Consider the following 16,971-nt stretch of genomic DNA (forward strand, 5'->3'; position numbering starts at 1 on the left):
ACCACATAGGCCATGACCCTAACTCCTGTCCCCAGGCTCAGGTTTTCAAACCAAACACTCAGAATGGAGTGCAGGGCAGCTCCGAGAGCTACAGGTACTGACTTGATGACCTTGGGGAGGGAGGTGGTATCCAGCTGGTAAATGGACAGGTCGAAGAGGGTGGTAAAGTCTCTTGGGTTCTCATCGCCCTCCTGGAGACACACTCGAAGCCTCTCTGACAGGGTGGCTGTGTCGGGCAGCATCATGTAGTCGGAAATCTGAAAGCCACAAGAGGGTTCACACAGCACAGCGGGAGTAAGAATTTCGTCTAAGTCCGCAGTATTTCTACTCTCTTACCAAGAGATTTCACTATTCCTGGTCACTAACAACTAAACCTTAAATAAACCACTTCATGTGGAAAGAGGAACAAAAGTCACTTGGCTAAACCCCAATGCTGGCTAAATCCAACTCTGTAATTCCTCATGCGGTACTGAACACAGGTGGAGAAACGAGCACGCTGACTGGCCTTTTAGTTTCATGATCACTGATCTTGAGTGGTCAGCAATCAACTGTATTGCTAATTTTTAAAACTAGGTGGTGGTGAATACAGTGTCTGTAGTACCATTTGTGTAAAACAAGGGGAAAGGAGATACACGCACATATTTACTTATATGTGTATAAAATATCTCTGGAAGAACATACAAGAAACAGCTAAGACTGCTGTCACTGGGGAGCGGAACAAAGTGGTTGGACAAAGACAGGAGGGAAACTGTTCATTGTGTATGCTTTTGAATTCCAAACTGTGAATCTATTACCTACTCAAAAAGTACATTTAACTTTAAATAAATGCATGCTGGCAACAAGAAGTTTATTCCTAATTGCCCTCTGAGGTCCCCACAACAATGTGTTCTATATTCTCCAGGGCCAGCAAGGGAGGAGACATGCCTGAGCATTACAGAAATAAGCCTAGACAAACAGGCTCACTTTTTCTATATACCAAGAGTCAAAAAACTCCTCTAATCTTCAAACTTTTTTTTTTTAGATAAGGAACAGGAGAGGAACATAAATAAATAACTGCTTTTCCCTGCAGTCTTTGTGTTAGAGGCTTCACCCCGCTAACAGGATGGGGATTGGAAGTGAGAGCAATCACAGAGGCACTGACTGCACCGGGACACGCACCCAAACGCAGCAGGAGGATGGGTAAGGGCCCAGCAATCCCAAAGGTCCTGAGGCTGGTTCGCATCTCTGCACAGAGACCTGCTACACAATCCTAGTTCAGGAAACTATCAAGGCCTTCGATGTCCAGACAGAAACATAAGAGGACTCCCAAGATCACTGGTTTTCATGACTTCCTGGCAGATTTAGAGGTTAAAACTTGTCATGGAAATCCCCTCAGCTCTTTATTGAGCTGCCATTTTATTAAGTATCATTTGAAACTGAACTGTTATTTGGGTTTGAAACCCACTCCAACATAAGATTCGATCCGAAATCACAGGAAGTTTGGATATTCAGAATTTATTTATTTTTATTTTTTATTTTTTTAAAGATTTTATTTATTTATTTGAGAGAGAGAATGAGAGAGAGAGAGCATGAGAGGGGGGAGGGTCAGAGGGAGAAGCAGACTCCCTGCCGAGCAGGGAGCCCAATGCAGGACTCGATCCTGGGACTCCAGGATCATGACCTGAGCCGAAGGCAGTCGCTTAACCAACTGAGCCACCCAGGCGCCCGATATTCAGAATTTCTTACTTTGCAGTGTTACTGGGTCCAGAATTTTACTTTCCAAAGCCTTACAACACAAAGGACATTTGCGCCAGGTCTCCCGTGCAGAAATACATGAAACCACATGCTTTTAGAGAAAGGCCACGGCGACACCATCTTCCTCTGGTGCCCTATTGACATGGCCCTCCAGAACCAGTCCCGTGTCACAGGCAGTGCACAGTGAACAAGAGAGCAGCAGAAAAGGGATGGGCTCCAGAATCAGCCTAACATGGACATTAGTAATGGCTAGCCAGGGATCAGTCTCGGCAGGGACCTTGAAGAACGTACTTACTTCCACTTCCTCAGCTAGGAAACAGGAATGACAGAAACTGAGTAAGAGCAAGGCGGCCGCACAGACCAGGAGCTGATGCGGCTGCTTCCCTGACCCCCCACACTCTAACTAGGACTGGCAGCTGACCAAGTCACAATCCACTCAAGACTTGGGTCCTGTGAGATCTGAAAAGTGAATTCCTGACTGTCCTCCAATTCTTTTATTAGGGGGGTTTATATCACTTTTTGGGAGGAATTTAAACAAAATATCCATACATTTCATGTTTCCATATGAGGGAATATTTTAGACACAGGGCTCTCCTGTTTCCTAACCCAAGTCAACCCTTGGGAGGCCACACCCTCAGCTGAGGAAGGAAGCAGCAGTAGGCCACCATTTCTGACCATCTTCTCGCCCACTCCCTGCTACCTACCCACAGCCAGGAAATCATTTTCCTGACACTTCAGAGTTTAAGAAACAGAGAAGCAGGGTGCCTGGGTGGCTCAGTCAGTTGAGCGTCTCTTGATTTCAACTCGGGTTGTGGTCTCAAGATCCGTGTGGGCTCTGTGCTCAGCAGGGAGTCTGCTTGGGATTCTCTCTCTCCCTCTGCCCCTCCTGCCTGTGCAATCTCTCTCTCTCTCAGAATAAATAATAAATAAATGAATAATATGAATAATAAATCTTAGAAAAATAAATAAATGAATGAATGAACAAATAAATCTTAGGAAGGAAGGAAGGAAGGAAGGAAGAAAGAGAAAGAAAAGAAAAAAAGAAAAAGGAAGGAAGGAGGAAAGGAGGAAAGAAACAGAGAAGCAATTATAGAACAAGTAGACTTTGAATCAAGAGAGCTGGGTTTGGGTCCCAACTCTGCACTTACTTGCTATTTGGGCAAATTGCAATCTTGGAGAATTTCAGTTCCCTCATCTCTAAAATGAGAATAAGACCATCTCCTTCCCAAGGCTGTTGTAAAGATTACGTAAGATGATTTATGTGAAGATATATGATACCTGGTGCTTGTATATAATAAACACAAGAGTTTTAAGAAGTCTGACAGCTATATCACTTCCTACACCTTTTAATTTAGTCAGTCAGTATACATCTATTAATTGAGGCCTCACAATCATCCTGTGAGACAGAGAGCACAGCTACTGGTATCCCCACTTCACAGATGAGAAAACCAAGATGAAAAAAGGCCAGAAATAGCCTGCTTGAGGTGCAAGGGCCAGAGTGGAGCGGGACCTGGAAGGCAAGTTACTGGCCCTATTCCCACACTGGTCTCACTCTCCATCGTCTGATAAATAGGATCATAATGCCTTTAGGACTATCGTCCTAAAGACACCAAAATTATAATTTAAAACTTAAATTTTGATGACCTTTGTTTATTCACAAAAATTATTTTTATATCCTTCGTATTTCTGAAAGAAGTATTTCTCTACAGATAATGATTTTGAAAGTTTGGCCAGGTAGCATATACATAGAGAGGGATTCCCATCCCAATTAATTCTATAATTTCTTATTATTTTTTATAATGTGGGCTTCATCACCCCTAAAAGCATCACTTCTTTCCATCTGTCTTACAGATAAAGTAAGAGATACATATTCCTTTGAAACTGTTGGAAGTGGTGCCTTTTTTTTTTTTTTTGCCTTCGAAGTTTTTTAATGATTCACAGCCCCTACCTCTGGGTCCTCAGCATCTATCTGGTTTAGGTGGATGTCTCCCGTTGTGAGCCACTGGAAAACAACATCCTGTATTTAAAAAATAAACACAGAATTAGACACTTGGTTATTTGAGAAAACCAAGGCAGGACTAGAGAATTAAATCAATCAAGAAAAAATGATAAAGGGAAAGAGACTACATAGCAGTGTTTCAAAAAAGAGTAGCTACCCTTCTCTTGGTGAAATCATATGAAAACGTCAAAGTTTTCCTAACCCTAATGCCACTTTTACCATTGGAAATTGAGCATTTATCTTAGGGCACTTTCACTTTTAACCACAGTCCAAAATTTATTAAAACTTGCTCATGATCCTGAAACAACCCCTGTTTAAATGTGCCAATGACAGTCTGAACTTAAGGGTAGACTATATCTAGATGCCCCTGGAATGTGTCTAGAGACTAGAATTTCATGTGGATCCTGCAGAAACAAGATCTTAATCAATCTCTCAATATAATAACAGTGCTTAAGGCTGAAGGAATTTGTTTCATTAATGAAATAGTTCAGTGGGACCTTCTTCCTCTGGCTAGTGAGTCACAGAATCACACCAATGTCCAGCTCTGGCATGCGCCATCTGTCATCCTTCACAAGACATGTTTCCTTCACACTATGCTGACAAGCAACTGCAGTGCCTTCCCCTATTCCCCACATCGACCAGTCCTGTCATAACCCCTCCCGACACCATGTGCCGGCCGGCCCCCTCCTCATTCCCACCTTCACTACCTTCACTCAGGTCATCGTCCCCTCTTGGCTGGCTGACTCTGCCGACCTCCTAACTGGCTTCATGTTGCCTCCTCCCTCTCACCTTCCACATGCCTGACAGAGGAGTCCTTCTGAAACACAGATCTAACTATGCCCAAGGCTGCTGGACATTCTACAAGGGCTCTCCATAGCTTCCTGCAGAAAGTTCAAGTTTCTGGGCTTTATACATGAGGCCCTGGTTGAGCCTGCTCCTCACCTTTCCTCCAAGGTTGGCTCCCACCCCAAGTTGGCACGCTTAAAAACGTTCACCACATCCTTCTAAATTTACGTCTCTGTCTCTCACATTCTCTCAATGTCCTATAAATGTTTTCAAAGCAGGGACCGTGCCTGACTCAACCGTGCATTCTTAGTGCCAGGCATATAATGGGTTCTGAGGAGCTGGTTTTATTTTTTACTTTTTTATATTTTTAGTTTGTTTGTTTTAGTAATCTCTACAGCCAATGTGGGGCTCGAACTCATGACCCAAGATCAAGAGTCGCATGCTCTTTTGACTGAACCAGCCAGGTGTCCCTGAAGATCTGGTTTTAAATGAATAGATGACCTTAGCAGTATTTTTTTTTTTAATGACATGAAAATCATACACATTATACATTAATGTAATGAAAGAGAAGAACCTACCATGATTTTGCTGTTTTCTTCTTTATCCAAATATTGGTCACTGAACATGTGACATGAGCCAAGCACTGCCAGCTTCCCACCTTGGTTCTGTCAATGACAAAGTAGTGTTAGACACTCAGATCCCAAAATGCACCACATGCATCCTAGTCCCCAAAAACTTATTATCAGAATCATGTGAACAACTGTCTATACTAAGTGCCAATTCACATCAGGATTTTAATGACCTAAAAATATCAACTATGATAGCAACTATATTCCCACCTGCTTCTCACTTTAGACACTTCTATATCCTTCTATTTGACTTTAACAAAAAGCAATGTGAATTGGTTCGACAGCATTTTCCCAGTTAACTCATAAATGAAGATTATAATCCTAAAGGAAAAAAGAATCCAAAGTCAATCTGTAAAGATATAAAGATATTTTATGAGTATCAAAAGACAGTGTTTAGGGCGCCTGGGTGGCTCAGTTGGTTAAGCGACTGCCTTCAGCTCAGGTTGTGATCCTGGAGTCCCAGGATCGAGTCCCACATCAGGCTTCCCGCTCAGTGGGGAGTCTGCTTCTCCCTCTGGCCCTCTCCCCTCTCATGCTCTCTCTCACACTCTCTCTCTCAAATAAATAAAATCTTTAAAACAAACAAAAAAAGACAGTGTTTAAGATCCAAACAGAAAATTAATCCATGAGCATGAAGAATTCACAGAAGAGGGCACCTGGGTGGCTCAGTCAGTTAAGTGTCCAACTCTTGATACTGGCTCAGATCATGATCTCAGGGTTGTGAGATCGAGTCCTGTGTCAGGCTCCATGCCCAGCACGGTGCCTGCTTAAGATTGTCTCTCTCCCTCTCTCTCTGCCCCTCCCCCCTTCCCTCTTTCTCTCTCAGAAAAGAAAAAAAAATTCACAAAAGAAATAACTGGTTAATAAGAAAAAAATTTAGAGGCGCCTGGCTGGCTCAGTCGTTAAGCATCTGCCTTCGGCTCAGGTCGTGATCCCAGGGTCCTGGGATCGAGCCCTGCATCGGGCTCCCTGCTCAGCAGGAAGCTTGCTTCTCCCTCTCCCACTTCCCCTGCTTGTGTTCCCTCTCTTGCTGTGTCTCTGTCAAATAAATAAAATCTTAAAAAAAAAAAAAAAAATTAATCAGTAATTAGAAAAATCAAAACAAAGTACTTTTGCCTATCAGATTAATAAATATGAAAGAGATGACTACAAACAGTGTCAGGTTTCAACAAAATAAGTTCTTTCACACATTGCTGAAACTGTCAATGTATGCAACAGAACATATAAAACTCTATGGACAATTTTACAGTCATAATCACAGAAAGTCAGAAATAAATTCAAATGTTCAGCCACAGAACCAGTGGCTAAGAATAAGAGAACCTTCTCCAGTGGTGAAGTCATATGCTACAAAGGGTTTTCAGTAACGTGGAAGAAGGCTTCTGTCATAACAGAGGCGCTTTTCATCTTTTTAACATGAGGTTAAAAAAAAAAAGTATACCATAAATTGTACAGCCACCCTAGCTTAAAGCCCGGTGAGGCAAATAAATTAACATGAGCTGCAAGAAAGAGTAGGAGAAAATGATCAAAATGTCAGTTTTGTAATGAGACATTCTTTTTTTCCCTTTCATCTCTGTAATTTTCAGTTTTCCTACAATGAGCATAAATTATTTTTGTAATGAGGAAAACAGTACAACGTTAAAACTACAAAATGAATTCAGTTTTTCTAGCAACATCACATACAGGAAATAGGCACAGTTGTGACGGTACTATGTAAGAATTACTCTCAAGCCAGACAAATACACAAATTTCATAAATAAAACAAGATTTGCAAAACAAACTGTGACTTGTACCACATTAAAAGCAAATGGTTCATAGGAAAAATAACACTATTGCTATAACATAACCATTGAAAGCACATCAGTTACTGAGAACAGAAAGTGAATTTGGTGAAATTCCACAGAAAGTGTTGAATGAACTCTGTTGCATTTGAACGTAAGTAAATACAGGAAGAGGAAAGGACTTTCCTTCTTACTACTACCCACAGTTAGGTCTGTATTTTTTCTTTAATATTCTTTTTTTTTCCCCTACCTCATTTATTTCAAATGGACTATAGATCTTCCCTTAATCCTTTTATTCTGGACAGAGATTCTACCAGTGTCTTCAGTTTCTTTTTCCAGCTTTTGCCTATAATTTGTTCCAATTAAGTAAGAGTATATCTACTTAAGGACTGATTTGCTCCTTTGATATTAATGAGTTTATCCTAGTAAACTAAAGACCTAGAAAGGATCATGACAAGCTCAAGAAGGCAATGGCCCTGGGCGAGGAGGCAGAACACACCCCCCAACCCTGTGCTAGCCCCACCCTGCTTGGGGTGCCCTGCTTGGGGTTTCCAGGAGTATGGGAGTGGCCCCTCTAAGGCATCACTGGTTTATCTCACAAACTTAAAAGGGACAGGTAAAAACCTCTCAAAGATTGTGTTTATAAGGCAGGACTAAATGCTTGTTAGGAGGGGCCCCTGGGTGGCTCAGTCAGTTGAACGGTTGAGCATCTGACTCTCAATTTCAGTTCAGGTCATGATCTCAGGGTCCTGGGATCTGCCAGCGTCAGGCTCCCATGCTCAACAAGGAGTCTACTTGAGAGTCTCTCTCTCCTTCTCCCTGTGCCCCTACCCCCACTTGCATGTGCTCTTTCTCTAAGCAAATACATAAAATGTTTTTTAAAAAATAATGAAAGCGGGTGGGGGGATGAGTTAGCCTGGTGATGGGTATTAAAGAGGGCACATACTGAATGGAGCACTGGGTGTTATACACAAACAATCATGGAACACTACATCAAAAACTAATGATGTAATGTATGGTGATTAACATAACATAATAAAAAATAAAAATAAAAATAAAAAAATAATAAAAAATAAAAGATAATAAAAGCTTCTAAAGAAAAGAAAACAAGCTTTAAATAGCTAGGCAATGAGCAGATGAAAATCTCATGCATTCTTGAAGAATCACCACAGTTAGAAGAGAACTCTGTACCTAATAGATGTTCCATAAAAATCCACTGAGGAAGCTGGGTAAAATCTCTGTGCACAGTTAAAAAACAAAAAATAATAGGGGTGACTGGGTGGCTCAGTCGGTTAAGTTTCCAACTCTTGATTTCGGCTCAGGTCATGATCTCAGTGTTGTGAGATCAAGCCCCAGCCCACATCAGGCTCCATGCTGGGCATGGAGCCTGCTTGAGATTCTCCCTCTCTAAATACATACATACATACATACATACATACATACATACATAAACAAACAAAATACTACACTACCAGAGGCCCCTTAAGATAGTTATCTCATTACTTTTGCGACTATAAACTGACAATTTATATAAACCAATTATTTCCACATCTTAAATCATTTTATACTTTAATTTTAAAACAGTATTTCCAGTTGTTTGGGAGAAGCTAATTACCATAATAACTATTATGAATTTTGTCTAAATATCTTCTTTCATAAACAGGATAGATATTTATTTACTTCCTAATAAAATGAAGTCAGACCTTTGAAATATGGGAGGGAAAAGTAATACCTAAATCCCACAAAGAAAAATAGGATGTGAGCAACTAGAGAAAAACTGGGAGGTCAGCTGGTGAATTCTAATCCTGGTAGATAAATAAAGGTGAATTCAGCAAAACATGAATTAAAAGGCAGTGGATGGGGCACCTGTGAGACTCACTCAGTTGAGCGTCTGACTCTTGATCTCAGATCTTAATCTCAGGGTCACAAGCACAAGTCCTGAGTTGGGCAGTGGATAAGTGAGGTCACAATGCGAGGGGCTATGTCCTCTGGGACCACCTGCTCCCACATTTTGTGGGGTCACCAGGATGAGAACTGAGCAACTAGTCTTCTGATATGTTGCCCTGGAACAAACTAAAATAACAGCAGTACAATTGTGTGCATTTTGGTATAGTGTGTTAACTCACCCTTTCCCTGGATGGATTCTTACACTGAGGGTAAGAGCCCGTAGTCATAGACGGTTATAATATAGGTAGCCTCATGCTACCATGGAATAGCTTTGGATTTAGAATGGTAAGAGCTAGGTCTAGGTCTTGACTCCATCGCTTACTGGACAATCTGCTGTTTCCCCATAAATAAAGTGTAATTAACTGAAATACTACCTCACAGGGCTGGTGTAAAGATCAATGAGAAAACATAAGAAACCCTCTGGAAACAACAATTTTTATTATTTTAATAATAAAAATAATGTATCTACCCACATCTAAGAAAGGCTGTACCTTCGAGTGATAGAAAGCCAGAATGGGTCTGTTAAGCGGGAAACAGACAGAGCCTGTGGACAGAACAGCTACTGCTGGTTTCATGACACTCAATGTGGCACCAAAAGGATAGACAAAGGTGAGAGCCCTGTAAGAAATTAAAGAAACATTCAAATTTTTAAAAAAATGAATAAATTTTTTGAAGATAATTTCAGTGCTTCTTGAGCAATTCAAGATCTAACAAAAAGTTTTTTTTTGGGGGGGTGTCAGGAGTAAAAAACCAAAGTTTTATTATATACACATGGAGGCCCAATAATGAAATTGAGACCCAAAGAAATGACCAAGGCAGGCAGCTTTTTATACCTTTTATAGAGAAAAAATAAATGTGTGAGGAATTGACAGGATAAAGAAAATAGGTATTTGAGGGCTTTAGTTAGTAAGGAATTCTAAGTGGAATCTGGGCTGAGGTAGTAGATAAGTAAAAAAGTAGCCAAGGTTTATTTCGATAGCTTTCACAAATTTAAAGTCCCTACCTCTGGTGATAAGGATGTCTATTACTTCTTTTTTTTTCTTTTTCAAATTTTTATTTAAATTCTGTTTAACATACAGTGTAATATTGGTTTCAGGAGTAGAATTTAGTGACTCATCACTTACATATAACACCCCAGCGCTCACCATAACAAGTGCTCTCTTTAATGCCCATCCCCCACCCACCTCTCTCAATCAACCCTCAGTTTGCGCTCTCGCCTTAAGAGTCTCTTACACTTGATCTTAGCCAAGAGGCCGAGAAGCAATGGAGTTTCCCTCTCTTTTTCCCCTTCCCGTATGATCATCTGTTTTGTTTCCTAAATTCCACATATGAATGAAATCACACAGTATTTGGCATTCTCTGACAGACTTATTTCACTTAGCATAATACACTCTAGCTCCATCCATGTCGATTGCAAATGGAAAGATTTCATTCTTTTTGATGGTTGAGCAATATTCCATTATGTATGTATGTGTATATATATGTTTATCCATACACACCATATGTTTATCCATTCATCAGTCAATAGACATTTGGGCTCTCTCCAAAGTTTGGCTATTGTTGATAATGCTGCTATAAACATCAGGGAGCATGTGCCCTTCTGAATCGGTCATTTTTGTATTTTTTGGTAAATACCTAGTAGTGCAATTGCTGGGTCCTAGGGTAGTTCTATTTTTAACTGTTTGAGGAACCTCCATACTGTTTTCCAGAGTGGCTGCACCAGTTTGCATTTCCACCAATAGTATAAAAAGGTTCCCTCTTCTCTGCATCCTCACCAACATCTGTTGTTTCCTGTGTTGTTAATTTTAGCCACTCTGACAGGTGTGAGGTGGTATCTCATCACAAACACAAAACTTTAAAAAAAAAAAAACCACAAAATTTTGTCTAAGCTTTGGTTTGTCAACTTAAAAATTGGTATAACTCTAGCTACTAGTTTAATAAAGCACTTCAAAAATCTGAAAGCAAATTAACAACTTATAATCTATGTGTAAATGATTGTAACTGGAAGAACTAAAGAAACCCCTATGGAGGAGGAAGAAGAGGGGCCCTCATCTTAGAGCTGAACTGGAGCTATAAATGAGCCTGCTCTGTACGACAATGTCCTCCTGGTAAACATTTCCCTCTTCCTTACAGATGTGACTGGTATCATCTCCAGGAATGAATGGCTGTCATTAGAAGGCCATGTTACCAGTTGAGCCTTATATGAACAGAGACCTGACATCGGACACTTCTACACACACCTACCTTGGCCTCCTTCCCCCACTCTGTCCTAACAAACACTTAAAGAGTATCTGGAGTGAATCAGTCTGACCTGGGGCAATGTACTCCTAAAAAGGGTGTGGGATGGAGGGGTAAGGGTGGGGTGCAGACCCTAGGGTGTGGCCAACCCCTGCAGGAGGACCTAAGCAGCAAAATGCAGCTCTGCAAAGGTAGTTGTTTGAAGGAAGTGCTTTCAGAATGGAGAGAAAGAGGAATCTTATAACAAAGCATAAAGTTAGAAATTGGGGGAGGGGAAGCACCCATGAAGAGCTCCCTATAAAGATAATGTGAATTTTCCTTTCTTAGACCATGAGAAAATTCTTTTTAGCTTAAGTTTAAAATGATTTCCTTCCAGAGTTAGTTTCCCCCTCACTTGAGTCAAGTCTCACCTACCCTCTGACTTCTTTGTCATATGGTGGGTGAAAAGGGGCACCTGCCCCACGTTCTCTATTCTCCCCTTTGAGCCCTGCCCCAGCAGTAGCCCAGGAAAGGGGACTGAAGGCCACGAGTCCCAGGCCAGAAGGAGAAAGAAACGAGCAGTCCAGGAGAAAGAAACGAGCAGTTGCCATGGAGGAAGAAAAGGGATGTGGGAGAAATAGTTACATGGATGTCAGTGCACATCTTTGCCCCACACTTCCCCCCAACTGCACACCAAGGAGATGACTCTTAAGGAGGAAGGGAGAATGGACACTTGAGTCATACAATGGAAACTGTCAGCTATTATTTACACTCCTCTAGTCCTTTTATTATTACTAAGAAATCAATTAGACTGACATTTTGATAACACTAGGCATAAGGCTAAACATCCACCCAAAAACCAAAAACAGAATTTTTCCAAACTACATGTGAATGAGTAAGATTAGCTGGGTGAATAGCTGGGAAAGTGTATTCCTGGGACGGGGCACAGAAATGTGCAGGCCCAAAGGCGGGAATAAGCTTAGCATATTTAAGGAGCGGAAACAATGTCAGTGTGGCTACAGCTGAGAGACAGAAAAAGGGACATGATAGAAAATGGGCTAAATGAGAACCTCAGACTTCAACAGGTCAAGCTTTTTCAAAACACAAAGCAGGACTAGTTCTCCACATCTCAAAGCTCACCCAGAAACTGCTGCTTCCAGGATGACCTAGGAAACAGTCAACCAGCCATTTGCTCTTCACAATTACTAAGGACTTAATAACACAACAGCAGGTAAGGTACTATGCCATGTAACTTATAAAGCACTTTTACAAGTATGGCCTCACTGGAGTTTCCAACAACTTTGTAAGATTCATATTGTCTCCATTACACAGACTCAGAAACAGAAACCAAGAGTAACTTGCCTGGGACACCCTGCAAGTAAGACATGAAAATAAAAACTTCTGGGATGCCTGGGTGGCTCACTCAGTTAAGCAGTTGCCTTCAGCTCAGGTCATGATCCCAGGGTCCTGGGATGGAGCCCCACATCGGGCTCCTTGCTCTGCGGGGAGTCTGCTTCTCCTTCTGCCTGCCGCTTCCCCTGCTTGTGTTCTCTCTCTCTCTCTGACAAATAAATAAATAAAATCTATTTATTTATTTGAGAGAGAGAGAATGAGAGAGAGCGCATGAGAGGGGGGAGGGTCAGAGGGAGAAGCAGACTCCCTGCTGAGCAGGGAGCCCAATGCGGGACTCGATCCTGGAACTCCAGGATCACGACCTGAGCCGAAAGCAGTTGCTTAACCAACTAAGCCACCCAGGTGCCTAAATAAATAAAATCTTAAAAACAAAAACAAAAACAAAAACCTTCTACTCCAAGTCCACAGTTCTTTCACCTACACAAACTGGATAAGCTGACACAAAGCTTAAGAATTAGATTATGAGAAGTGGGAGGATGGGTGAAACAGGTGATGGGGTTTAAAGAGGACACTTATCATGAAGAACACCAAGGAATGTATAGAAGTGTTGAATCACTATATTGTACACCTGAAACTAATGTAACACTGTATGTTAATTATACTGGAATTAAAATAAAAAACTTAATTTAAAAAAAGAGTTAGGGGTGCCTGGGTGGCTCAGTCGTTAAGCGTCTGCCTTCGGCTCAGGTCATGATCCCAGGGTCCTGGGATCGAGCCCCGCATTGGGCTCCCTGCTCCGCAGGAAGCCTGCTTCTCGCTCTCTCACTCCCCCTGCTTGTGTTTCCTCTCTCGCTGTGTCTCTGTCAAATAAATAAATAAAAATCTTTAAAAATAAAATAAAAAAGGAGTTAGATTGGGCTCCACACTGGGCATGGAGCCTACTTTATAAATAAATAATAAATACATACATACATATATACATACATAAACACATAAATAAAGATTATGATTCTTAAACGTCAAAAATGTTAATTCTATGATGTATGTTGCCATACGTTTTTCCCTTTTATGACTTTACCTTGGTTTCATCCTAAGAAAGGTCTCCCCTACTCTAAGGATTATAAAATATTCACCTATTTTTTTTAGTACTTTTATGGTTTCATTTTTTTAACATTTAAAATTATAATCCATCTGAAACATATGAGTGTGCTGCAAAAATGGAAATGTTTTTTCAAATGGTTAGCCACAATTATGCCATCTATTTCCCAATAATTTGAAATGTCACTTTTACTATAAACTAATAATCCTCACTTTTCATATATATTGAGTCTGATTCTAATTTATTTATTTCTCACTATTTCTGCATTAGTACTACATTATTTTCATTACTAGAGTTTTATAATATGCTTTAATTACGTAAAACATTCAACTCCTATGAGGTGAAATACCTCAAAGGAGAAAGGTAAACCAGAAAAAATATTTACAACACAAGGAGGTCTTATAAATGAATAAGAAAAGATAAACCATCAATAGAAAAATGGGCAAAAAGTAGTGAACAGGAAATTCACAGAAGAAATACAATCAGCCAATAGGCTTTAAAAGCTGTCCCACTCAGTAGTAATCAAAGAAATGCAAATTAAAATAAAGAGATAATTTTCACTAGAATACTCCACTCTGGCAAGAGAGGAAAAAGGAGCATGTTCATAGGACAGTAAGTGCTACAAACTAACTGGAGGGCAATTTAGCGATGTACCACATTTGGCAATGCAACAACTGGAAAACTTTTTTTTTTTTAAGATTTATTTATTTATTTGAGAGAGAGAGAGAGAGTACATGAGGCGGGGAAGGTTAGAGGGAGAAGCAGGCTCCTCGCTGAGCAGGGAGCCCGATGCGGGACTAGATCCAGGGACTCCAGGATCATGACCTGAGCCGAAGGCAGTCACTTAACCAACTGAGCCACCCAGGCGCCCAACTGGAAAACTTTTGACCCAGAGATTCTAATGCTAAGAATCTAGCCTTGCTAAAATATTAGCATAAATGCACAAAAATTGCATGTACAAAGACATTCACTACGTGCTTTATTTATAGTAACAAGTATAAAATTGTTTATAATAACAACATGGAGCAGAAGTTAAGAGTATAGGCCCTGGGGGGCGCCTGGGTGGCTCAGTCGTTAAGCATCTGCCTTCGGCTCAGGTCATGATCCCAGGGTCCTGGGATCGAGTCCTGCATCGGGCTTTCTGCTTGGCAGGAAGCCTGCTTCTCCCTCTCCCACTCCCCCTGCTTGTGTTCCTGCTCTCGCTCTCTGTCAAATAAATAAATAAAATCTTTAAAAAAAAAAAAAAAAAGAGTATAGGCCCTGGAACAGACTGCCTAGGTTTGAAACCAAGTTCTGAAACTTATTAGTCATGTGACCTTGGGCAATTAACCTCTCTGTTATCTCGTCTATAACCTTAGTGTGTTGCTGTGATGATTAAATAGGTAAAAATGCCTCTCTCTCTCTCTGTCACGCAGACACACACAAATGCCTGTCATATAGTAAGTGCTCAATAAATGTTAGATTTAACTATTAAAACAAAGTATCATAAATGACCTCAATGTTCAACAATAGGAGATTGGTTACGTAAACTGGGATAATTCCAATTTAATCTAGTCATTTAAAAGGATATGGTGCCTATCTATATTTTTATATATGAAAAAAATCTAGAAATCTAAATACCATATTGTTAAGAATAATTATCTTTGGGGAAAAGGGCATACATTTATAGTGGAGGACTTCTATTTTCTTCCTTTTGAACCGCTCAAATTGTTTTTTTTGGTGAGAATGACTTTTATAATCAGAAATGATAACTCCTCACTTTGAAAAAGGAAACTCTTCAAAATGACAAATGCACCTCTTTAGGTAGCCTCAGAAAACACACTCACTGGGCATTGTTTCCACTGCTTTCCTCATCAATGATTCCAGGCACAGCCTTCCCTGCAGCTCGGCTAATTTCCCTTGAAGAAAAAAAATTAAATCTATTAAACAAAAAAAATTTAGGAATTTCACACACCATTCATTAATAGTAAGTATGAACTAACTGCAAGGATTTTGCAGACTTATTCAAAATATAATTCTTAAAACTTAAATAAAGGTACACCTACACACCTACACCTCTTTGGGTAGCTTGCAAAAGTTAACATTTAAATATGAGGATCAGGGGTGCCTGGGTGGCTCAGTCATTAAGCCTCTGCCTTCAGCTCGGGTCATGGTCCCAGGTCCTGGGATCTAGCCCCTCATTGGGCTCCCTGCTCTGCACGAAGCCTGCTTCTCCCTCTCACACTCCCCCTGCTTGTTTTCCCTCTCTCGCTGGGTCTCTCTCTGTCAAATAAATAAAATCTTTAAAAATAAATAAATAAATAAATATGAGGATCAGTTCTTCTTTCTTTTTTTTTTTTTTAAAGATTTATTTATTTGACAGAGAGAGACACAGAGAGAGGGGGAACACAAGCAGGGGGAGTGGGAGAGGGAGAAGCAGGCTTCCCGCGGAGCAGAGAGCCCGATGCAGGGCTCGATCCCAGGACCCTGGGATCATGACCTGAGCCGAAGGCAGATGCTTAACCGACTGAGCCACCCAGGCGCCCCCAGTTCTTCTTTCTTGAGTCCTGAGGGAAGGATCAAAATTCTAGACCACATTCTAGACTAGACCCACATTCTAGTCCCATATTCTAGACTCCGTATCATCAGACCCAGCAGAGTGCCTGGCATATAGCAAATTCAAGTGTGGAATGAGTAACTTTTTTTAAAAGTTTTTATTTATTTATTTTGACAGAGAGAGACACAGCGAGAGAGGGAACACAAGCAGGGGGAGTGGGAGAGGGAGAAGCAGGCCCCCCACTGAGCAGGGAGCCCGATGCGGGGCTGGATCCCACGACCCTGGGATCATGACCTGAGCCGAAGGCAGACGCTTAACGACTGAGCCACCAAGGCGCCCCGAGGAATGAATAATTTTGAATATAGGGAAAAGCTCAGAGAGGGCACCTGATGTTGCTTCTCTCATGCATTCATTTCCCACTTCTCCAAAGCCCCTAATTTATCCTTTAAGATCCAGTGAAACAGAAAAAACTGACTTCATCCCAGGCTCCAGGGGTAGAGAATATCACCTAGCTATACCACCATCAGGGCATTCTATGCCCTCTGCCACAGTGACCAGTTCAGGATGGCTTTGTGGCCTAGGCCAGCTCAAACAGCAAATCTTGGGACTACTCTTGCTGGGAATGCTGGGACCAAGGCAGGCTCTCTTGCCCTAGACGGTGTGGCATGCAGATATAAATCTGGGAACTACTAAAACTATTCAGTCCATACACACAGGAGAGCAGAGCCAAGAGAACTATAGAGCAATGGAACTGGAGCTCTGACAACATCATGAATTTTCAGTTAATCCACACCCAAAGCCTGCCCTATTTCTGGGGTTTTCAATTACATGAATCAATAAAATCTCTTTATTGTTTCATCCCATTGAGAGACTAGGGTTTTCTATGCTTGCAG

At 41.1% G+C, this 16,971-nt stretch overlaps 1 protein-coding gene across 2 annotated transcripts in view; it reads right to left on the reverse strand.

The window, feature by feature from the left end:
- Nucleotides 1-16,971, reverse strand: part of IFT52 (intraflagellar transport 52) — a 38,023-nt gene that overhangs the window by 12,414 nt on the left and 8,638 nt on the right. Inside the window, exons 6-10 of one of the 2 annotated variants that reach the window (XM_032419499.1) lie at nt 15,369-15,440; nt 9,365-9,491; nt 5,098-5,184; nt 3,683-3,751; nt 103-257 (exon numbers count right to left, since the gene is read on the reverse strand). In XM_032419499.1, the coding sequence (XP_032275390.1) occupies nt 103-257; nt 3,683-3,751; nt 5,098-5,184; nt 9,365-9,491; nt 15,369-15,440 (510 nt within the window). The remainder of the gene's footprint in view (nt 1-102; nt 258-3,682; nt 3,752-5,097; nt 5,185-9,364; nt 9,492-15,368; nt 15,441-16,971) is intronic. The other variant, XM_032419500.1, reaches the window with a different exon arrangement.

Source organism: Phoca vitulina, unplaced genomic scaffold (assembly GCF_004348235.1).
Source record: "Phoca vitulina isolate PV1807 unplaced genomic scaffold, GSC_HSeal_1.0 scaffold22, whole genome shotgun sequence".
NCBI lineage: Eukaryota > Metazoa > Chordata > Mammalia > Carnivora > Phocidae > Phoca > Phoca vitulina.